Source organism: Ixodes scapularis, unplaced genomic scaffold, assembly GCF_016920785.2.
Source record: "Ixodes scapularis isolate PalLabHiFi unplaced genomic scaffold, ASM1692078v2 PGA_scaffold11__112_contigs__length_91849675, whole genome shotgun sequence".
Classification (NCBI taxonomy): Eukaryota; Metazoa; Arthropoda; class Arachnida; order Ixodida; family Ixodidae; genus Ixodes; species Ixodes scapularis.
The window spans coordinates 15484501-15509177 of NW_024609837.1; the positions used below are offsets into that span (position 1 = coordinate 15484501).

Genomic DNA, 24677 nt, shown 5'->3' on the forward strand with positions numbered 1-24677 from the left:
CCTTCCCCTTTCTCTCATCGTGGCCGGAGACGAGACAACCTCCGTCACTAGCTGTCAAGGTTCCTAGACGAGCATTACCAACGAGGCGTTAGCGACATCCACCAGGTGCTTCTTGCTAATCGTTTAATTCGTTTTAAAATTCCTTCTCGAGACTTCTTTTAACAAGATATTGGTATGTTCCGTGTGATACTGCTCTTTTTTGAACACATATAGACCAAAAAATGAGCGCCGAAATTTCGTTGTAGTATCCCTTTAAGTAACACAGTACTAAATAGTTTATTCCCGACTTAACTGTCGTTGGCTGTCGCAGTGGAGGAACGCTGCGCTGCCATTGGCGCACCTGACATCCAGCTAAAGAACACTGAGCTGTGGCAAGGCCTGCGGCCGACCCGCGCTACACACGTTTTGGACTGCATATTGTTATTCTTTTTTTTTCTTTTCACCCTAGTACGTAAAGTTGAAGTAACGCCGCGAAAGTAACGGATTACGTACGTTTTGAAGTACCGGTCACTTAATTTTAGGGAAGAGTAATTGTAACAGCAATGAGTTACAATTTAGCCTTGGGTAATTGTAAATTTAATTCCTTACTTTCTTTTTTTAGTTGCGTGTACAAGTCTGTATAAAAATACTAAAATGCAAACGCCATCCCCTCACCACAAAAACCCAAAATGACCGAGACACATATTCGGTTTATTTGGCTGTCGAGTCGGAGCACGACGCTACCACTTGGGGATGCCGGCGACAATATCCTCTTCGATTCCACACTCATTGGAACCACGTAGGATCTTGAAATATCCTGAAAAAGAAAAAAAAAAAGTTAAAGGAATAGGTATTAAAGGAATACTTCAAGGAAATTTGAAATATACCCGTCGTGTTCAGAAATAGGCTGAATACGATCCACAATATCCGTAAATGACAATCGCACATTGGTATTTTGTGCCTGATGGCTGCATTTTTCGTTATGAACGGCACACTCTGGCAAGCACTAGGAGAGCACGTGACATCCGCCGCAATCGTGAAGTAGATTGTCTCGGGACGAGCAAGGCTGTGGCGAGGCTGACGTCGAGAGGATGTCCTGTTCCAGCCATCAAGTGGCCGAAGCACGCCAGCGATCGGGCCACCGCAACTAACCCCAAATCTTCTTTTGTACGAATTCTGAGTGACGGGTAAGCGCTGATATTTGTGTTGTTTTGTGTTGTATTTTAATTTCAGACGAAAACGTTTAGGGGGCTAGGGTAAAAGAAAACATGCTTGTCTTGACAGGACCCCAGCCACTTTAGTGATCGTCAATTTCGAAAGGTTCACCTTACACGGCAGTGGCAGACAACTGTAGTCACCGCAACAGCTATACGGGGTGCGTGTCTTATCACCTTCGTACTTTTGACTTCCGGATTCGTTGTTCGGCGCAATGTCATAGCTCTGAGAGTATTTTGAACGGCTCAGGGGTGAAACTCCTAGTAAAATAGAAAGCCTTTTACAACTCCCTGTAACGCCGAATTAGAGCGCAGCTCTTGAGGAGGAGGAGGGAAGGGTACTCAGGGTCACGTGTTCTCGGGGGGGAGGGGGTCACGTGACCTAAGGGGGTCGCGTGACTTTAGGGGGTCACGTGACCTCAGGGGGTCGCGTGACCTCGGGGGAGTCACGTGACCTTAGTCACCCCGAAGGTCACGTGACCCCCTTGAGGGTCACATGACCCCCCAAAGTCACGTGACCCTCAGGAAGAAAGAAGAAGGCCGGGGAGGAGGAAGCACACTAAACGCCAATGAGAGGAGGAGGTTTGCCCCTCTTCTCTCCAGCATTCCGTCTGCTTCCGCCTCCCCGATCTTCCTTTCCCTCGCCCTACTTTCTTGAGCTGCAACGGACTATAGAATAATCAAAGCCTGTCCACTAGAACTTTGACGTCGTCACAGTGGGATGAAACGGGGAACACAGATTGGAAACGAGTGCTGTGTCAGCAAACGGTTGGACCTCATGTCCGATCAATGCATGGGAGCATGTTGGAACCTTAAAAACTCTACTAATGACACTTCATTTCTAGCTTATGTAGTTTTGGAATCTCACATTCTCTGGTGTTGCTTGTTCCGCCATCATGCATGTGAATTGTTTCTGACCACAATGAGCACGTGACTTTTGAAAGCGTATTATTCGTACCTCCAAGTATTTTTTTTTTCCTTTGGAATATGATTGAGGCATGCTTAAATGTTTATGCGAACCGATCATTTGTACACTAAGGCAATATAAACATCGCGCCGGACGCATTGAAGGGGGAAAACAAACGTTGCAGAGCCATCACTGCGGCGCCCACCTTTGTCGCCCCACTCGGTGTTCCAGGAGTTCGCCACCAGCCAGTAGGGGACTTCGTTTTCCACTCCCCAGCCCAGGATGCGGATGGCGTGACCTCCCAGGGCGTCGGTCGAGTGGCTCTTGTACACGCCTGACGAAAGACGACGGTTTAAGGTTGCCAGATTATCGAAAGTGTACGCCAGCAGGCTGTTTACGGACAGGCCCGCGTTCGCCCACAACGGGTGCGGTGCTGGAACACTTATTAAAGGCTCTCTATCTTGGGAAAAGTGGCGCCATTCAGTGTTGTAGAAATGCTTGAGCCACGAGCCGCGCGCCCCTTCTGGGAAGAACATGGCGTCTGAAGTCTAGCTCAGTGCTGCGCTGTGCCGTCATTAATCTTTCCAGGAGCTGCACGTTGCGCGTGCCTCGTGCATCGACGAACCTTGCGCTACTTTTTAAGCATGAAGGGGCTTTAAGGGGTATTCACACGAGGGAGAAATCCCGGGGATTTCTCTCCGGCACGTGCATCCCACGACGAAAACGTCAGGCTTTGCGATGTGCAAAAGCCTCGCGTTTTTTTTCTCGTGATGCGCGCGTGCCGGGGAGAAATCCCCGGGATATCTCCCTCGGGTGAATACCCCTTTAGGAACACTCGCTGCACGAGCGCTCGTGCGGCAGCCGAGGCTTCGTTCAAAACGACTAGCTCGAGCTTTTAGCATGCGCGGCTAGCAATAGTCTGTACTAATGTGAAACGAAGTATAGGGAGTATTCACTGGACGCCATATTTGTGGGTGATGTATAGAGCGCATGCTGAGAACGAGCTCACATCAATAGGCTGCTAAGACCGGCACTCTTGATGGTGCGGAATGGACGTTGCAAAGGAACTGAGAAAGCTCGCCATCGGCACGCGCTCAGCATTCGCGCACACAACTATGGCCGCCAGTAAATATTCCCTATAGTATTTATTTTCCAGACCGGAGAAAGCTATTTTGCCTTTACCATCATAAAATTCACTTCAATTGCCGAGTTAAAAAGAACCCTCCTCTTTCTCCCTTTCTCTCTCTCTCCCCATTGCCCCACCCTCCCTTGATAGAATATCATCCCGCCTAAAAATGTTTATCCAGTTAAACGAATCTCCGGTAAAATTGATGCAGTTAACGAATCCTCCCTTCCTCATGCCATCACTGAATTGAACCAGCTGCCATCCTCCACCGTTAGCGTCACTGATGCAGCAGTGATTTGTAGTATCTACTAGCCTGAACACAAATGTGACCTATAGACAAACTCAACTCACTGACGTCACACCGCTGCGGTGGCGCTGCAGTCGGTACTGCGCATGCGCAGATGTTTCACTCCTTCCGAATTTGGTTTCTACGCTAGCGCAGTGCCTACACCTGGTGTGGGCAAAGCGTGCTTGTTTGGAAACAGTGGGTTTGCGTATACAACTGTGTCTCAAACGCACCTTCAACTAGCCCCCCTCAATACCCCCCTTTTCTTTTTATAGCCCACTGTAGTACTATACTTGAGGAACTTTAGGTACTATGATGATCGGAACCCGTCTCCCACCGCGTTGTGATTACCGCGTCTCAATTTTCGTCCTCTCGATTTCTGTCTCGTGACGTCACAGCTGACGCATTTAGATTGAGTCGCCGGTCGTAATCCTGGCAGTGAGCCCAAAAAACGAGCTGAATGCGGCAGGCTCTGTTTTACTGTAGTTCGCTTTCCAGCCGGCCAGTTGACGGAAGCTAAATCAGCCACGGGTCGGAGACGGTTGGCACGCAGCAACGACGCTTGCAACCGTTTAACTTTCTTTTGCCAGCGATTCTACAATCAACCGCAAGAATCGCAACAAACGACTAAATCTGACGCTGGATCCTGCCGAAGATGCGTTGCAGGCATCGTTCTACGAATACCAGCGCACATTTTGATACGCCGGTTACACTCGAGGTAAATTAGATTGCTCAGTTTCCCAAGATTGATGTTGATTGTTTTTCTAAAAAAAAAAGTGAAAGTTAAAATTTGCTTTATTGAAGCGGGGTCCATAGCTTACATAACTTGCGGGACTGTCCTCGGTTAAGATGAAAAAAAGATTAAGGCTTCTTTTTGGGGCGGCCAGTTGGTGGAGATTAGTGGCCAGGACTGCATCGCGCGTGCTCTCAACAACAATCCATAAATTGTAATCAAGTTTTTATACGAACGATTGTGGAAAAAGGATAACCAGATCATATACTCGAACACATATCTTTATTATCAGTGCATTGTATAAAGAACCTAAATGGATTAATTTAAAAAGGGCGAAATCCAGCGAACATTTCTCTCAAACGTTTTACAAAACACAACCCCCCTCCCCCACCCCCTTAAAAAAAAAAGGTTTATTTATTTATAAATATATTCCCTCGGGGCCCAAAGGAATTATAGAGGGGAGTTGACATACACTCCTAATTGCACACAAGTATAAACAGTAATAAGTTATGTAAGCATAAAATCCAAACAGAACATTGTTAATCGAAACAAAACTTTGTTAACCGAACCTAAAAATATATTCGCCAGGTGTCGCTTTGAATACGGCGCTATCGGCTATGCTGGCAATAGGTGCGGGAAGGCGATTCCAGTTCAGCGATGTCATGGGTATGAAACACCGATAAAAGTGTGAGGTGCGACAGTGGGGGATGCCAACTTTATTTGGATGATCAACACGCGATGAGGCGTAAAATGGTTGTGTTAATATATGCTGACGAAGGCTTTGAGTATCGTGGTAGATCTTATGAAATAAACACAGGCGATATATTTTCCTTTGGAGCGAGCGCTGAGGCAAGCTTAGCGTGGTTTTCATTGCTGTTACACTGGATGTGCGATAATAGTTATGTAGTATGAATCGAGCAGAACGGTTTTGAGCAGTTTGATGCAGGCGTTTCGCTGGGGTCCCAGATAGCGGAAGAATACTCAAGTTTACTGCGGACCAATGTTTTGTACATTACTTTTAAGGACAGTGGGGCTAATCGAAAGTTCCTTTTCACGAAGCCTAACGTGCGGTTAGCATTTTTAATGGTATATTCAATGTGAATGTTCCATGAGGGGTTGTTAGCGATATGAACAGCAAGATATTTATATGAAGGAAGAGATTCCAGTGCTACAGTTTTTATATGGTACAAGAGACAGGTGTCATTTAGTTCCATTTGCCATTGTTCACACCAGCAGGAAACACTGTCAAGGTCAGATTTGAGTGAAAGAACATCAGAATCGTTAGTTACTTTATTTGATGTGACGTCGTATGCAGAACGAATTTCAACAGTCTTGTAAGTTCTGCTTATGTGGAGAATCAGGTGGTACTGTGAGCCTGCAAACATATGTTTACGTGGACACTCCACGCGCTTGTAGAACTGGGGCACCAAGTTGGGACGCCAGCCTACAATTTCTGTCGCACTAGGGAGTTTTACCGCGCATGCGCTGTGCAACGCCCCAAGCTGCTTGGGGTACCCCGTGCTTCTAACGCCTGGTTTAGACAGTTGCGTTTGACTTCGTTTGACTGCGTTTCTGCTGCAAGAAACCAGGACATTATTGCTGCTTATATCGCGTGCCAAGATGATCCCTTGAATTGGATTCAACGCTTCATATAAAGCACAGATTTGCCGGTGACTAGTTTTCGCTTTTCGACGCAACGCAGCAAAACGCAAGTGTCTGAACTAGTCTGAACCGGCCCTAATTCTCTGTATTCATGAAGATGCGTAGAGCGCGCGCCCACATAGCTCGATAAGTAGCGGTGCGCGAATAGTGGTTCAAATCAAATAGCTCTGCGTCATCCGTAATCTTCAATGTGCAAGCGAAAGCGGCGGCAACTTACTGCCTTCCCAGTGTCGAAGCTGTAGGAATGAGACCGCGCTATTCGATTCGATCCACTATAATCACATCTCTATTGATAAGCGTTCAAAGAGGAAAGTCAAGTCACCACCATGAAAGTTTTGATGTGCCGTAAAACCACAACCACGGGGAGCACAGAAAGCCCATAAACAAATGCAAAATTAAACGCTATTAAAACAAATAAAAAAAGACTCCAGCCCAACAGGTAATTGAGCAACCGAAAAGAAGAAGCAAGATCAAGCTGCTAACCACTCTGGAAAAACTTGCAGAAGGCGCAAAAAATGAAGACGTCAAGTTCGCTCCGAGACTCCCTCCTTGCACTGACAGTACAGGGAAGGAGGGGCTTCTGCACTATTGCGGTATATATTTTATTGCTAATTGGCATATCGCATCAAAAAATCATTTCGATATTCGTGATAGTGAAGGGTCAGTAAAAACGGTTCAAGTGTTCTTTTTTTTTCTTTTCATATACAAGATGACTTTAGTTTCTTCGTTCTTTTTAAGAAAGCTGAACTTCATCAAATAAGATAAACTGTTTTTTTGTATCCTGCTTCTGGAGTCTGGAGAACAAACAACGCCATCGCGGTCTTGACTGAGCCTAAACTGAAAATAAGAAAAGAGCAACGAATTTTTTGAGGCAAACCAATTCGCTTGGAGTAGCGCAAACTTCAACGAGACAACACAGCGAGCAAGGTCAGACATGCAAGCGAAGACCTGGCCATCAAACTTCAGTCAATAATGAAGGCCTTAGCTCGGTTTTTATTTTGAAGCGCACCTCCAAACAAATAGAACGGAATCCTCGGAGATCACAACCATGTCATTCGCACAAAACAGGTACCAGCTCTACAGCAACTTAAAAGCACGGCGAACTTTCTAAAACCTACGAACTTAGACAAACAAACAAGCAAAGCGCTGGCCGAACAACACTTCTAGAAAGATGACCACGGGACTACAGCAAAATCGCCACATGCAAAAAAAAAAAAAAAAAAAACGACACGCTTTAAGAACGACAATAAGGTCCACGAACAGTTAGTTCTTTTACGTCAGTACGTTGTTGACCGGCAATGTCGGGATGGTCTCACTCATTGCTCAGTAGCTCCCTCAGCAGACAACGGCGCGGGCTTGGACCATTTCTCGCGGCCAAAGCCTTCGTCGTAGTTGCCTTTGATCAGGAATAGCTGCTTGTAGTGCGGCCCGCAGAACAGTTTCCCGCAACTGACGGTGTAGTTGCCGAGCCTGAGGTTGCAGCGGCAGTGGCTGCATCGGAAGCAGTTCTTGTGCATCGCCAAGCCGTTCACTTCCATCCGCTCCATTGGGTAAAGCGTCTTGCTGCAGCTGCTGCAGGCGTCCGTTGCCGGCGTACCTGGAAACTTGCTGAGACCCTTGGCCTTAGCCGGTGCCGCATCGCCGTCCTTGGTGGCCTCAGACATGGCCTTCGGGCAGCTTGGCACTGGCAGTATCCGCCGGTGACAGCGCGCGCTTCGTCGTTCAGGCAAGTCCCCGCGGAAATTTTGTTGCTCGACGCGTTCCAATTCCCACCGCGCACACGCTGATTGCCCAGTCGACCTCTGTTAAATATAACAGCGGCTCCCTGTACTGAAGGCATCCCTCCTCTCCCCAAACCGCGGTTTCCTCCTCTCCATCGGATGGGACCCTCCTCTCCCGGCAGCTGCGCCCTTGCTTCCTGCTGCCAGCTGATCATCCGGTTGCACTTGGCACTGGCCTATCTCTGCGCGCACCTGGGCACGTCGCACACGAGCCGCACAACGCTCTAAGAGGGGCATCGACGTTCTTCGGATCACGCGAATCTCTGGCAATCTCGAGACGTAGGTTTCGATTATTAGCTGTCCTTGGATTGAATCTTCATCTTAGCTGGTCCATGGCAACTCTGAGGTTGTGATGTCCCTCATGTGATGTCCCTCAGGCACTGCTCACGCATCATGCAAACGACGCGGAGTTTCTCTGCGGGCATAATGACAGAATAATCTTCAGACATGCCTAAAGCATCTTCGAAGCGTGCTCGTTCATACATAAGTATGTTTCCAACATGGCTGCAGATAGTTGTTGCATGACTAATGTTACAGGGCCATCCTACATTCTTTGGATCGTGCCAATCGCCGGCATCTCGGGACGTAGTTTTTGACTATTAGCTTATTCCGTATACTCGATCTTCTGCCTTAGCGCAGGGTTCATGCAGTTTTGTTGTTTCGTGTGTTCAGTGTGATGTCTCCCTCAATCACCGTCACTGCTCTCTCTCTCTCTCTCTCTCTCTGCCGGTCAGATGGGTATTGAGGTGCAGTCAGGCAAGAAGTTAAAAGTGAGTTTTAGTATGGCGTGTGTGCGAGCGAACGCGAGCACTGCGCGTTTGCGTTAGCGTTCCGTGTTCCACACTGCGCATGCGTGGAACCAAAACTGCGGTCTTAGTGTTGCCGAGCCATAGTCAAAAAATAAATGTGTGTTCCGTGCCAAATCGCATTTGTTTTGGTGTGTATATTGCGCAGTGACAATGTGCATTTCTGCAATTATAGATATACGACCTGCGACACCTCTTAACGTTTTCAAAAACGTCTCCACCAATTACGTCACCAAAGAAAGAAGCGAGGAGGGGCTCTAATTGAGGGAGGAGTACATAAACTTTAACAAACACTTTCGCGGGCCATTCTTTTCATTCTTTTTTTTTTTTTTGCTATGTTTTTAACGCATTTTTGAAGCGTCCGAGACAGTTAAAAACAAATCATGGGGTTGTCAGCGGCCCCTTAAAATTACCTCAGCTCGGTTGTTTTGCCAAAAGCCTGCCAGCAGATCAAATATCTTTCACGATCCATGGTAGCAGTTAGAGCCATGTAAATAAGCTATGCTTCAGGGTAGCGGCCCTTGAACCATCTTGCTGCTGATTTTTTTTTTTTTTTTTTTTTTAGTTGAAAGAGAGAAAAACGGTTTTCCCTCTTCCACAAATGTGAAGCCTAGACAGCATGAACTTCCTGCCACAGTATCTCGAGGTCAGGAAGAGGCACCAACTTTTGAGGTCAAAAAGAGGCACCAACTCGTGATTGGACCTGACGGCCTCTAGCTTTGGCTGTAGTCTGTCGCAGGTTTAGATAAAATCAACGATATGCTCGCTTGTTGGTGTGCGCGTGAGCACATGACATGCGCTTATCGGTATACGTTCATGGGGTATCAAAAACTTTGTTCTTTTTAACCTTCAGTCCAAGCGCTATCAACGCTGAGCCAATCAATCAAGCTTCTCGGAAAGCGCTAGATCATGGTATTTCTTGTCCTTTAGTTCCGTTACCGCCAACTGATTCAATCAAGCGCAGAGAATACCACGTGACGTTACTTTTTTAGTCTGCAACGATGAGGCACGCTCGACGTGCAACATTGGCTAACTGTCGCTGTATACCAAATCTTACCCAAATGGATCCGAGTTACTCCGACGGGCCGCGTCACGTGACAACACGCATTGGAAAACGCTGGACGCGGGTAGGTTTTAGAACGCCAAGGTACAAAACCCTTACCCTGAAGTAAGATCGAGTAGATTTGGGAACACAGCTATACTTCGTCTCACCCTACGATGGACTAAAGGCAGAAGCTACGAACCCCCAGATCCAATCAGGAGCCACTTAGACATTGTGTGGTACTTCGCTTCGAAGCACGTACGCCACGTCTCGGATGACTGATGGGAATGGGCCGACAGTGGATCGTATCGAGCAATGAGTGACTCAGCAATTTTACATTGCAAAGAAAGCCACGGCTTACTGGCTCATTGCGGTGTCGTAGCTATAAAACTGACGCAGCGTTTTTGGATTCGGAGCAATATTCGTCCAAACCTAACCAATGGTAAGCGTGTCATAGTTTAGCGTGGAACGTGATTGGACCTGGCGGCCCGTGGCTTTGGCCTTTAGTCCATCGTAGGATGAGACGAAGTATAACAGTGCCACAGACGACTCACTGATGCATTTATCGGAGCCCTTGTTTTGATGACAAACGCTTCGTGACTTCCCTATACTTCGTCTCATCCTACGATGGACTAAAGGCCAAAGCCACGGGCCGCAAGGTCCAATCACGTTGCAAGCTAAAATATGACACGCTTAGCATTGGTTAGGGGTGGACGAATGATCCTCCCAGTCCAAAAGCGCTGCATCATTTTTATAGCTTCGACACTGCAAAGAGCCTGTATGACATAGCTTTCTTTGCAATGTAGAATTGTTGAGTCACTCAGTGCTATTCAATCCAAACTACCGTCCGCCCCTCCCCATTAGTGATTCGAGACGCGGGTGCCGATACGCGCATCGAAGCGAAATCCCACGCAATGTCTAAGTGGCTCGTGATTGGATCTGGCGGTCTGTAGCTTCTGCCTTTAGTTCATCGTAGGGTGAGACGAAGTATAGTGTCTCGTCTTATCAATTCAAACAAATAAAGGCGTATTTAGAACATGACGGCATCATGACGAGCTAGTTTTTAGAAAGTTCTTTTGCGCGTGTGTGCTATTCTGAGCGTGCATGCCTCCCGATGTTGCCATTTTACTAGTTTCTGGTATGTCTTTCGTCCATGCTTTCTTCTGCGGGCTAAACCGCTGAACATCAGGTTGCACCTGCGTGTTTCCTTACCAACTTTAGTTCGTAAAGAGTACAAGTGGCTGAGGCGCATGTACACATGGGCCTCAGCCACTTGGTCTTCTACGGCCTTTAATCGATATCTTTGATTGTGCACCTAAGCACTGGTCTACGGCCTTCGTTTTACCCTTGCCATGGTTGATCATTGAAGATACACTTTCAGCGGTTTGATCAGCACTTAATTTGCAGGACACGCAGTTTTAAAACGATACCTTTATGTGAGACACTTTGCACAGATGTCGACGTCGTGGGCGGTCGTCGCAGCTACGGAAAAGCCCTTTTTGCACGAGTAATGACCATTTCATACTATATTTGTTTTCTTCTTTAAATTATTAATCTTCCTTCGTTTCATTCTGATGTCGGAATATTATTCATGTACCTATCCTGACATCCCCGTCAAGGGATTAAACCAGTCCATGGCACCTTATTACCATATCCTTCAGTTTTCTTTCCTTTTAATAATTTAAAAAAAAAGTAAACTATAACTATATAAGAGATGAAACCACCTTCAGGTACGAGGTACGCTAATGGCGACCATCGTCTCAGAATCAAAAATAGACTTTCGCAAACGCAATTTCTAACGAATGACTCACCGGACTTGTAGAGGGGGAAGTCTGCGTAGACAGTAAAGGCACCTTCCACGGGACCGTTCTTCATTATCTCCATCTGAATCTGGGTCTCGTTGCTGGGCACGGAGTAGGAAGATTTACCTGCTTGGGCAGAAACACTGGTTACTTACGCCACTTGATGTACCGGGTGTTCGTGAGAAAAGAGGACCGTGGTCCTCTTTTTTCACGGAGCTACGGATCGTAGAAAGCTACTTTGCGGGACTATGATGTTAACGGTTGCAATAGAACTCGAAAGTATTTAGAACGTAACATTACCTGGATCGAAAGTTAAAAAAAGACAAAATTTCTCTACGAGTCGACGTCAACCTACTAAGGTTTGTGTCCATATAAAATTTGTTTTTATATTGTATTAATATATTGTATTAATATATATTTATATTGTATTTGGGCACACAGCAATGTAATATTTTAAACTACGAAGAATCCGGAATCTATCAGAAATGAACCTGGATAAACTCCGAATTTTGGGAAAGGAATGAGCTCTGAAAGACACCCTCCGAATTTTACGAGAAATAAACTCCGGTAACACGGAACCCTAGTTATATATAAAAATAATGAGTGCTAAAAAAATCTTCAAATATTATTTATAGTTCAATATATTTAGATCTATCCAACATTTACTTGTATTGCACTCAATTATAATATATATACATTTGTTTTATTAAGGGCATTTATTGTGTTTTATCGTCAATCATGTGCATTGACTGGGGAAATGGACGATATATGTTTTTTATAGATCATGTGTTAAGATAATGTATGCATACTATATTCTTTATCCATAGAATATCGAAGTTGATAGTTATTACGTTTACTAATGCATGCTCCAGTTTTTCGTTTCATATTCCATTCTTCTTGGAGGATCCGTCCCTAGCCATTGACTAAAGATCCTGATCACTGTATATATTAAAGTAATTGAGTTATGTGTTTGCTCAGAAAGCGGGAAGGTAGTCAGCCCTAATGGGCCTCTAGCGTCTTCGCTGTCTGTGCTAGATGAGTCAATGAGCCAGTGTAGTACCACGGCTAGCCTGGGCGTCTTTAACGCTTAGAAGGAAAGAATAAAAACACTAAGGATTTTCACGAACAACCACATTCTAAAAGAGTGTGGTTGTCTGTGTCTTTCTATATTTAAGTGTTCCCAATCACAACACGCTCGACTGAACCAGTCTTTAACGCGCATCCCACAGTAGCGATACTCGACCGGACGCCCGTACAATGCTCATCCAGATCGAAACGGACAGGGGTGAGGACTGAATTTAGGGTTTTCCTGGAATTTTGCGGCGCGAGATATTTGTATGTATTGACGTATATATTGTTTTTCTAGGAACAACTTATAAAATATATAAAAGGACCAGGTAACCTCACCGTAGTGTTTGTCGTCCTTGAAGTCTACGTTGTATCCCTTGCGGCAGAGCCGCACGCACTTGGGCGTGGGCGGGTCCTGGCCACAGGGCCCCAGGGTCCCGTTGATGTGGTGGTCGCAGGAAGGGACAGGGTAGGGCATGCAGCCTTCGTCGGTGTCGTAGTTGCCGCCAGTCACTATGCCCTTCTCAACCCAGTAGCTCCAAGCGGCAGCCGGGTAGCCACCGTTGCATCTGCACATGCGCCGTCATGGGCGTCATGGAAATGTTCTCGCAATCCTTTTCTCCTTCTTTCTGGTGTGCTTAGCCGCCTATATTGCTAAATATACCACATATAAAAAGTAGTCCCAAGTGGCAACAAATGACGTCATGGGAGCAGACTTGTCTTGCTGCCGGATGTCGCGATCCTGGTGGTTGGGGCTAGAAGTCTCGGCAAAACGTACGAGCAAAAATGAGTGCTGCTGTGGCCATGGAGCTCCATCTGCTGGCTGTTTTTGAAGCTTCCGTGGGCTGTCAAGCTAGAGAGAGAGAGACCTGCAGTAGAACATTCGTCTGCCACGTCCACTATCGCTCCTGTGACACTGCCAGGATTGCGACCGACGACAGCATGACCATTCTGCGACGTCATCAAACGAAAATCAAAGGGATCACTTCTACTTTTTTTTTTTGTGACGCGGTAAACACACCAGTCGGAGACGCGTTCCAGGTACCATACCCTAGTCGCAGCAGCGATGGCACTGTGGAATGGACTACCTACGGAAGAGACAGTGGAAGCAAAAGTGACAGAGGAGCCCACTGGCTGGATACAGGATCCTAAGTTCTCTGATCACCCGCTACAAACAGGAAGAGGCCAACGAAATCAAATCCAGTTCGGAAGGACGGGATGCCACTTTTCTCTTTATGAGTAGGCCCTAGCCGCCCTTGCGTTTCAGAGTGATTCACACATTTGTATTTGAGTGTAATCGACTGCGTTGAGCCGCTTTTTACCGCGCACGACAAGATAACGGAATGGCGCCGTCTATCTGGTGGCTCTGGGACACTTTCCGTCTGCGTTACATTTAATTTACGCATCACGCTTTCGCCATGGGCTCGAATTATTCGGACGAGGTTTATGACGTATAAAATACAATTTCTCACAGTAAGTAGATTTAATCTGGCAAATACTGCAGAACCTTCAGTCCATTTATACGCATTTCGGAAGTATTTCAGGGCTGCCCGATAGATGGCGCCAGTGTGCCACCCTCGTCGAAAGCAGTCACGCGCTGTTGCAAGGCAGTCGATGACACTCGAACGCAAATGTGTGAACCAGCCGAAAAAAATGACACCGCATTCCATATAAGACAAGCCTCGCTTACCCCGAACCGCAACCCCAGCAGCAGGACAGGACGTCATCCGCGGCTAGATGCACGATGTTCTTGGCTCCAGAGTGGATGCAGTGTCGGTCTGACATTGATTCGACTGCGCCGAATGCCTGCAGGAAACAGCTATGTTCAGCGCGTTGTCTATTCCACCACGCTAAAGAGTAGAAGCTCATATACACCTCCAAAGTGCATCAGAACCATTGGGGTACGCGAGCACCGCTCCCCAACGATTCTGATATCCGCTTTGGTTTCAGGGGTTTAGAGAGGTTACAAATTTCTGGGACAGGCCACGGGGAGGCGCATATTATAGGTATGTGCATATGGTGTCCGCAATTCTGGGGTTTCTTAGAAGCAGCCCTGAAATGTGCTAGGGGGTGTTAGGGGCATGCGTAGATCACTGCATGCTCGCTGTTTAGAAACAGGTCTGCGCTTGCCCGGGGCTCTTCGCGTGCGCAGAAACCAGATTCTCGTCAAGTAAAACGTCTGCGACAACAGCGCCACCGAAGCGGCGTGACGTCAAGACCACGTGTTTGTGTATAGGCGTTTGCAGTTACTGCCTCTGGGCGCCGCCATCTTGCTGCTAGTGTCGGTAGATCGTCTGATAGTCAAGCATTGCTGAGGCGTACCCACGGCCTCAGCAATGCTTGACTATCAGACGATCTACCCATACCAGCAGCAATATTACGGCGCCCAGATGCCGTAATTGCAAACGTCTATTGACGCCCATAAGATGTAGGGTATAACAGACATAAAAGGCGTACTTAGCTATAGACCAGCAGGGCATACGGTATATGTCCATGTGGACGACCCGACCCGGTGGACGTACCCAGCAGGATCCGCACGCTCCTTGGTCCCGGATCTCCCGGATGGTGGGGCAGTCCTGCCACTGTTGCCTCGAGTCGAACTGGGCTGGGATGTCCATCTCCAGGGTGTCGTGCACCAGTTCGGGAAGCCGGTACTTGTGGTTGTCCCGGCTTACCCCCAATTTGCGCCGAACGGTTTCCAAGTCCCGGTGACCTTCGTTGTGGCCAGCCTGCGCGTGGACGGAAGGGAATCTTCCCTAGAACAGTCCCTTTTCACAGGTTCATCAAGCAACACCAGTGTAGAAAGTAACGACGTCACTGGTAACGCGTTACCCTTACTCGCCTGAAGGCCGCGCACCTCGCGCCGTGGAAAACGTGTGGGACAATAAAGGCTGCTCCTCAAGCTCCTGTCGTGCTGCGCCATCTCACGGCATTTGTCAGAAATGGGAGCAAATCTTCGATACGTTTGCTCCATTAGCGGCGCGTTTTTTTTTCTTTTTTTTTGTTTTTTAGACGTTGCTGGTAATCAAATTAATTGTACAAAATCAAGAGTACAAAATCTTGCAGAGACGCAGTACTTCGGTGTGCCAAGGAACATTTGATCACGCCGCGAGACTGGCCAAACTTGCTTTTGACGAGTTGTGGTTTTTTTTCCTACCGCACTGCACATTTGTAAAAATTTCCGCGTGTTTACAATGGCAGGTCTCAACCTTACACAGGGTCTTAAAAATCTTCGTTGACGAATGACGACGAACGAAGAGAAAACGTGTCTTCAGCACGCTGCCGTCAGCCTCTGTAACGCTAGCAAAACCGCAAATCGTCAATGAGCAAGATGGCCGTCCGGTGGCTTCACTCGCGGGAGTGGGAAGCGCGATCCAGCAATTGTCACTGAGGTCAGTGGTTTCATGTATGCAACACAATTGCCCAACATACTTTTTGTTGTTGTTGTTGTTGTTTAGGGAAGGTGGAAATAAAGAATATGAATGTTCGTTTTCTTTCGCGAATAAGAGCAAAAACAAGTTTGCTTTAAAGAATATCATCCAAACAAGCTTAGACAAGTGAACGACTTCTTTAATGATCAAACAACTTTTTTTATTGGAAGCAATGTCGTACGCCGACGCTGAGGTCACCCTGATAGTATACTTAGCAAAAGAAGAAAAATAAAACAAAAAAAAATTAGATGATTTTTTTTTTTTTTTTTTATCCAGGGAGCAATTTAACTATCTGCATTGCATACATTAAAAAAACATCTTATTTGATGTTTGCCATTTTTGACTCGCTTGATTTCGCTTTCGGATGTTTCCAAAGCTGGAAGTCGACTTTATCTACCCACAGTTTCGTATATAGACCGTAACAAACAAAAAATAATGCTTTGCGATTGCAGTCTTTCAGAAATGATCACTCGCACTGCGTTATTCAAGGTATTCCCCAGTGGCAGAGCCCGGGCATGTTTCCAAATCTCGAGATGGTATAAAACGTGCAACACGATATACCGGCTGAGATCTTGAATAACGTATCACGTTTTACTCTTGCGAAGCGCGAGGCAGTGAATCTGAAATATTTGCGGTCCGTTTTTCTAGAACATTTTATCAACTTGGCCCACGTTGTGTCTTCTGTAAACGACTCCTTACTTTCGCGGGCTCAATATTTCTCAAATTTTTGCGACGCGGTGGTGGTTTCGGGAATCTTTGCAGACAGAAAATTATGCGATTGTGAGTGTTATATGCTATGTATTCATTACTATTGGGAGGGGGGGGGGGGGGGGGGAATGCTTGTGTAATCTATTTTTCGAGATATGCTATAAAGTCGTGAAATGTACCAAAGTGGGGTCCTCGCGAAAATTAAACCGCTTACAGAAGATTCAGTACCAAGTGTGTTTCAAGTGGACCTTCAAGGAATGCGCTACCGCCGGGGTGATATACACAATGAGACCTATCTTTTTCTCCTCCGGTATCCGTGAAGAAAACGCCGCAACTGCGCATGCGCGCCGCCAGCCTTTTCTGCATAGTTCAAGGTCTTGTGGCGGATTACGGTGCGCTATCCGGGTGCTTAGCGGGCTGCGGAAACGGTCTACTACAACTCCCTTATAATTGAGACAGAGTCCGATATTCTTAAAGGCCGACGAACAAACTCGAGATTCTGCAAGGCAGAACATCCTGCTCACCATGGGGGAGGAGGAAACGGGCAACAGTGGACAGGGTAGAGGAGGAGAGAGAGGGGGAAGCGGGGAAAAGTGGAAAGCGCGAACTGGTCGTCGGTCTTTAACGTGAAACATTCTTTGGCTAGGTGTTCGGCATGTCGTAATGCCTGGATAAAAGGCGTGGCCGCGAGATGACACTAATGGGTTTTAAGTGTGTATATGTGTGTGTGTGTGTGTGGGGGGGGGGGGGGGGGGCTGGCTACCCAAACCTTTTAGATTATTAAGGGTGTGTCTTAATAATCTATATGTTTAATCTAAGTTAAATTATTAAGCGACTGTCACGACACATCGCCGTGACTTTGGGTGCCATTTGGCGGGAACGCCACACCTGCCCTTTATATGTTTGTTTATTTATTTGGTTCTTCGTGGCCTCAAAACGGCCAAGTCTTTGTATGAGGCACTTAGGCACAAAATATAGCATGCTCACAAACCGTTATACGATCATAGCAACATGCATACATCCACGCATGCAATATTATAGAAAATGTTGAAAAAGGAAATGGTAGCTGTGTGTACAAGAATAACTCAACTTCAAGCTTAAAATGTTCGTAATTAACAAAAATATCCACCAAGTTGGTGGACATATTAATAAAAGTGTTGTATGGCGGTAATGAGACGTAATTTCTCCGGATGAAAGGGATAAAACGGACAGGCATGTCTACTAACACGGCTAGGCGCGTGAAAAACCACAGAAAATAACATAGCACAATCAAGTTGACCGTGAATCATTTCTATTTAAAAGTAATACGTCTCGCATGACTCTTCTGCTTCACAAGGTTTGTAAGTTAAGGTCTCTAAAAGTGAAGGCATACTCATAAAGACATTTTCTATAGAAACAGCGGCCATAAATAATGCGAATAAGCCTCTTCTGAACGTGTTCAATTTGTTCTGATTCGGATATGATAAGATAGTTCCAAACAACACTGGCGAACTCAATTCTGGAACGAATGAAGCTACAAAAAAAAGACGAATACTACACAAGGGAATTCTAAACTCCTTCGTCTAACAATAAATCATGTCCAGCAATTTAAAAGCAGAGCTGGCGATCTGCGATACATGAAAAGAAAAAGAAAGATGGCTATCAAAATAAACATCACGGTCACGAACTGTGCTGTCGCGTAAAACAGGAGCGGTACCGAGAACGTAGTCGTTAGAAATCGGTTGCCGTGTTCTATGTACATTGATAACACCTATGTTCTATTAGGATAGATCGTTAAATGATGGGATAAACACCCCTCATGCACGCGTGTGACACATCGTCCCGTAAATATACGCGCGGTCAGCTTGTGACCCGACGCGTAAGGACAGCTTTAAATCATCGGTGAATAACAACTAACTTAGAATGTGTTATGCACATTTCAGTACGATGAATGAAACTAATAAGCAACATATAGCGGTCCCAAATTAGATACCCGGGGGACACCGGACGAGGGAACAGAGGGATCTGCAAAGCAGATAAATGGAGAAGCGTCCGGCTGACAGGAACTTGACACCCTGTCACGCGTCTTTAGAGACTCGAGAGCGTTTTGACGCCACGCGTTTCGCGTACAACGCAATTTGCCCAGCAACCTGTTTCTTTTTTCTTTTTTTTTATATACGCTTTGAGGAGGAGCACTTTGTAAAAAGATCTATACAAATAATTACCTACAAACCTTGTAGAAATATGCTTGCCCGAAAGAGTTTCTTACATATCTTAACACTGCTCGTATACATCAGAAAACAAGACTCTGTGTTCATTCAAGTTTCTGTGAATAGCACGCCTCAAGCATACTCGAAGCGCGCTCGCTTTGTACGTTCGTACGGTTAATTCGAACACGCGTCTGCAGACCATTTCTGTATGACCAATGGAGAGTTTTAGGAAACCGTTTGTGCCCATCTGATACGGTACCCTTCACGGTACGAACTGCGCATGTGCGAGTTTGCTATGGTAGCGCATGCGCAGTTCGTACCGCGGAGGGCCCATCGTCCCGTACAGGAAGTGCAAGAACGGTTCCCTAAAACTCCCTAATAGAGAGGTTTAGGGAACCGTCGACCTTTGCACATCCGATACGGTACGATGGGCCCTCCGGTACGAACTGCGCATGCGTGAGTCTTCTGCGGTAGCGCATGCGCAGTTCGTACCCGAGGGCCCATCGTCCCGTACAGGAAGTGCAAGAACGGTTCCCTAAAACTCCCTAATAGAGAGGTTTAGGGAACCGTCGACCTTTGCACATCCGATACGGTACGATGGGCCCTCCGGTACGAACTGCGCATGCGTGAGTCTTCTGCGGTAGCGCATGCGCAGTTCGTACCGCGGAGGGCCCATCGTCCCGTACAGGAAGTGCAAGAACGGTTCCCTAAAACTCCCTAATAGAGAGGTTTAGGGAACCGTCGACCTTTGCACATCCGATACGGTACGATGGGCCCTCCGGTACGAACTGCGCATGCGTGAGTCTTCTGCGGTAGCGCATGCGCAGTTCGTACCCGAGGGCCCATCGTCCCGTACAGGAAGTGCAAGAACGGTTCCCTAAAACTCCCTAATAGAGAGGTTTAGGGAACCGTCGACCTTTGCACATCCGATACGGTACGATGGGCCCTCCGGTACGAACTGCGCATGCGTGAGTCTTCTGCGGTAGCGCATGCGCAGTTCGTACCCGAGGGCCCATCGTCCCGTACAGGAAGTGCAAGAACGGTTCCCTAAAACTCCCTAATAGAGAGGTTTAGGGAACCGTCGACCTTTGCACATCCGATACGGTACGATGGGCCCTCCGGTACGAACTGCGCATGCGTGAGTCTTCTGCGGTAGCGCATGCGCAGTTCGTACCGCGGAGGGCCCATCGTCCCGTACAGGAAGTGCAAGAACGGTTCCCTAAAACTCCCTAATAGAGAGGTTTAGGGAACCGTCGACCTTTGCACATCCGATACGGTACGATGGGCCCTCCGGTACGAACTGCGCATGCGTGAGTCTTCTGCGGTAGCGCATGCGCAGTTCGTACCCGAGGGCCCATCGTCCCGTACAGGAAGTGCAAGAACGGTTCCCTAAAACTCCCTAATAGAGAGGTTTAGGGAACCGTCGACCTTTGCACATCCGATACGGTACGATGGGCCCTCCGGTACGAACTGCGCATGCGTGAGTCTTCTGCGGCAGCGCATGCGCAGTTCGTACCCGAGGGCCCATCGTCCCGTACAGGAAGTGCAAGAACGGTTCCCTAAAACTCCCTAATAGAGAGGTTTAGGGAACCGTCGACCTTTGCACATCCGATACGGTACGATGGGCCCTCCGGTACGAACTGCGCATGCGTGAGTCTTCTGCGGTAGCGCATGCGCAGTTCGTACCCGAGGGCCCATCGTCCCGTACAGGAAGTGCAAGAACGGTTCCCTAAAACTCCCTAATAGAGAGGTTTAGGGAACCGTCGACCTTTGCACATCCGATACGGTACGATGGGCCCTCCGGTACGAACTGCGCATGCGTGAGTCTTCTGCGGTAGCGCATGCGCAGTTCGTACCCGAGGGCCCATCGTCCCGTACAGGAAGTGCAAGAACGGTTCCCTAAAACTCCCTAATAGAGAGGTTTAGGGAACCGTCGACCTTTGCACATCCGATACGGTACGATGGGCCCTCCGGTACGAACTGCGCATGCGTGAGTCTTCTGCGGTAGCGCATGCGCAGTTCGTACCGCGGAGGGCCCATCGTCCCGTACAGGAAGTGCAAGAACGGTTCCCTAAAACTCCCTAATAGAGAGGTTTAGGGAACCGTCGACCTTTGCACATTCGATACGGTACGAAGGGCCCACCGCGGTACGAACTGCGCATGTGCGAGTCTTCTGCGGTAGCGCATGCGCAGTTCGTACCCGAGAGACCGTCGTACCGTATCGGATGTGCAAAAACGGTTCCCTAAAACGCTCTAATGTGGCGGGACCGTCGTACTGGGAAGAAAGACGCCCCAGACGGTGTGTGTAAACCGTCTTCTTTTTATAGACGCTTTACACACGCGCCAGAATACAGCCGCCATTGCTGACCTTCTCTTGTTTTACCGAGATACCGAGCCACTGAAATTGGCGTGGACGAGCCTCCACAAAGGCCAATGCTGGGGAGCAAGACAGAATAAAATTTAAGATGTCAATAACCTGGCCTGCTATGGTAATAATGAAGTGAAGTAAACGTAATAAGGGGGAACAGAAACTGAAGGTCAGTTATGGCGGCGCCCATGCACAGCTGCTGCAAAGCGTCTATACGATACAGTATGCAGCGTGGGCGCGTCCCGAATAAGTCGCCTTTCTGCAAAAAGGGACCGTGATGCCCGCAAAATAAGAGAAAATTGTTTTTTTGTTTTTTTTTTGTTTTTGTTTTTGTTTTTTCGCCACGATTCCAACATGTTTTGAGGTGTAATGTCGCGCCTCGAAACGCGATTGAAACTCTTATCAAGTGAATATCAGCCTGTCTTTCGAGATTAAAGGGTATTTGACACAGAAAGCTTATAAAGTGAGGGTTATTATGGTGGCTTCTGAATAACTTTACTGACGGTGGCAAAAGTCGGGATGCGTGAGATACGTCGTAATTAGTCAACTAATTTCCCAAACGTCGCTAATTAGGCTTTCTAAAATATTTTTTTTAGACGGGGTGGAGAACAAATTGACTTTTTTTATCAATGATTCAGATTTTAATTTTTTTTAATATCGGACTAATTTGATTTTAATAACTGTAGCTAGAAATGTTTTTATTCCTTATCATTATGTGTATTGTCAAACAAGGCAGAGCCATTGATCCATCCGTCCGATGACTATACAATCAATCCGTAAGACCGAATTTACTGTAAATTTAAACTTTTAAGGTACAGTTTCATTAAATTTTACTGGTGTAGACCCCGCCATACTACAACAAACGCAGCCTAAATATTTAGCTGGTGAAAAACTTTTTTTTTTTTAATTCTGATCTGCTTGAAATATAACATTGCTTTTCTTGCTTTTGTTCTTTCTTCCACGTTCTGATTTGCTTCCATTGGGACATTACGTAACAGACGAACAAAGTCGAAGGCAGAGAAAAAATCACGGAGTTCTGATCTGCTCGGAAGAGCACCACTTTTTTGTCTGTGTTCAGCCTGCTGAAACCTTCCTTGCTTGAGGATTCTTTGATTTAAATACAAAACAACTGAACATAGAACTTAAAGAAAACCCGAGACAAGCGAAAAGGATAGTGACAAACGCAACAAAATCCCTTGTCCCGTTTGTTTGTTTGTTTGTTTGTTTGTTTTAAGCATCAACGTTTATTAGCTAGCTTGCGCCGCAACCATTATTTCTGGATACTATAGAGAGGATAAAATGATATACAAGCGGCAAATAAGAAGTGTCTTGGGGATTATTTATGCGGGGAAGGTTTGATTTAAATCATCACCTTTCTGATTTTCATCATGGTTTGAATGACGATTTAAATCAATATTTAAATCGTGATTTAAATCATCTTGATGCTTATCTCTAGCCTGGTTGTAGCTGACGCTGTGCAATCAAAGGTCTGTAATCCGTCGACAGAATAGTTCTGAACACTTGCTGGATTAAAAAGCAGAAGAAACTAACGTGCGTTTTGAGGTATTCAGTACTGAATTTGAGCGGCAAAGAGACTGATGTACCAAAAGTCACATGAGCGTCCATGCTCGAAATGTCGTCAGTGACCCATCTGGCAGCGGCGTGTTATTTTGGGGTCACGTGATCACCGCAAAAGCCCGTGACAGCCTAAGTTCGGCACTGAATATTGCAGACAACGGTTTTCTTTTCTAAAATCTAACGGCGGTGCGCCCTGAAAGGAATAATGAAAATGTCAATTAGTAAAGTTAAAGGAATTGGCTTGCTCATTTTCACGCCATACTCGTGTTCTTAAGTCCGCAGTGGCAGCGTTGTAAGGAATCATTGAAAACGGTATTCTATATGAAGAAGAAAAAAAATCGTAACCTTACTTTAGGGGAGAAAACCTGGCCTCCCCCAAAGGAAAAAAAAAATTAACGGAAGACAAGCTTAGGTTTATAAACAAGCGAGCTGGCTAACGTTGCACATCATTATAACCAGAGTCGACGAACGATACGGAGGACAAACACATTCTCATAGTTTGGTAACTGATTCGAGATGCTTACAATTATCAACTCGCTACACAATTTCAAGTAATACTTGCAAACGCGTGCAGTTAGGACACAGCAGCTTTCTTCCCAGATGACCCGAAGTATCATGATCCCTCACCTTCCAGGTTGTGTTGATGAAATTGATGTAGTCCACCATCTTGTCTGACAGGGGAGCCAAGTAAGCGGGAACCATTAGGCGTCCTTCCTCGGCCCTCACCGACGCCCAGACGCCCAGCAAGAAGAAAGCCACAAAGAACCCCATCTCAATATCTTTAAAGGGGATACAACACCACCTTAGCGTGTAACTCCCTGTAACACCCTAGCACTCCGCTCCACGGAACTCCGGCTTCTGCAGACTGGTCGGATACTACGCCTGTCTGGAAGACTGGATGACCTGATGTCCAGATGACCAACGCCACCATGCGCTCTGGCCTGTCTGGAGTTAAAATCGCGCGACGCCTCTGGCGTCTTCGCGCGGAAATCTCGGCGACCTTCGTTCCCGGGAGCAGATCGGGTGGCCGGGGACCAAGATAAAGAATCAGAACTGGGAAAGCCCTCCATAGAGAAGGGCGGAGAGAGAAGATGGGCAGCATCCGATTTCGGGGCTTCCGAGTTCCCAGGCTCTCTGGTCGCGCCAGATTCGAGCGTCGCTGCGGTCATATGACACGCTGCATGCTGTTGACTTGACGGCGATGATTCACGGCTCGTTTTGACTGGATGCTTCTTGGAGAGAGTGGGTTGTCGTGAGGAAGGATGCTTTCATGATGAATGAAAGAATCGTTCTCGCATGCATGGTTTGAGTTATTCCATATGCAGTTGTACCAGGTGCCCCCCCCCCCCCTTCCCTCCCCGTAGAGTATTTGCTTTTTTTTTTTTTTTTTTTTTTTTTTTTTTTTACCGCAAACATAAACTATTCATCGCCGAACGTCTAGACATGCCCCAAATGTAGCGCTAGCAGTTCGGTCCAGATACCAGAGTTTCGGAGCATGTCGTTATCTAATTTGAAAGTCATAAGCAATTGTAAGTTTTCTATGAAGAAATGGCGGTTGACGAAGCCCACGAACACTTGGATGGATATCGCGGCAACGAGCCCCAAGTTCGCTCTGAAACTTTCTGAAAATAACTGAACTTTTGATTAAAACAAAGATTAGCTAAGAATCTTCGGCATCTGGTTTGTACCTCTATAGCGCTACATTCAGGCGGAGCTGAGCGTTCCGCGATTCGTAGTTTATTTTTGCGGCTAAGAAAAACATAATTTATTTTGGGTACACTGTTTATATTTATACTTACATATTTATTTGCATATATAGTATAATATATTTTACTCTTCATTGAGTAATTTGTTTATTTAGTCACCTATCCATTAATTTTTCAGATGGGGTTTTGTTAGTAACATTTTTTCTCACTTATCGAATAGTCATTAGTTAAATTAGACACTTGTTCGTTAAATATTCGGTTGACGAATATGTATTTCTCTTTGTAGTTTTA

General features: G+C 46.6%; 1 protein-coding gene across 1 annotated transcript; it reads right to left on the minus strand.

Moving 5' to 3' along the window:
* Nucleotides 1-669: 669 nt before the first annotated feature.
* Nucleotides 670-23707, minus strand: LOC120842054 (cathepsin B). The gene is made up of 7 exons (XM_040213074.2): nt 23308-23707; nt 14929-15135; nt 14097-14212; nt 12746-12975; nt 11348-11464; nt 2306-2434; nt 670-796 (listed from the first exon to the last, which is right to left on the minus strand). The coding sequence occupies exons 1-7, from the start codon at nt 23449-23451 to the stop codon at nt 720-722; spliced, it is 1020 nt and encodes a 339-aa protein (XP_040069008.1). The 5' UTR covers nt 23452-23707; the 3' UTR covers nt 670-719.
* Between the last annotated feature and the right edge of the window lie 970 nt (nt 23708-24677).

Coding starts and splice junctions, on each gene's coding strand:
- LOC120842054 (XM_040213074.2), bottom strand. CDS start 23,451: ATGGGGTTCTTTGTGGCTTTCTTCTTGCTGGGCGTCTGGGCGTCGGTG. Junction 14,213..14,928: donor GAGCGTGCGGATCCTGCTGG/GTACGTCCACCG, acceptor TGTTTCCTGCAG/GCATTCGGCGCAGTCGAATC. Junction 797..2,305: donor CACCGAGTGGGGCGACAAAG/GTGGGCGCCGCA, acceptor TTTCTTTTTCAG/GATATTTCAAGATCCTACGT.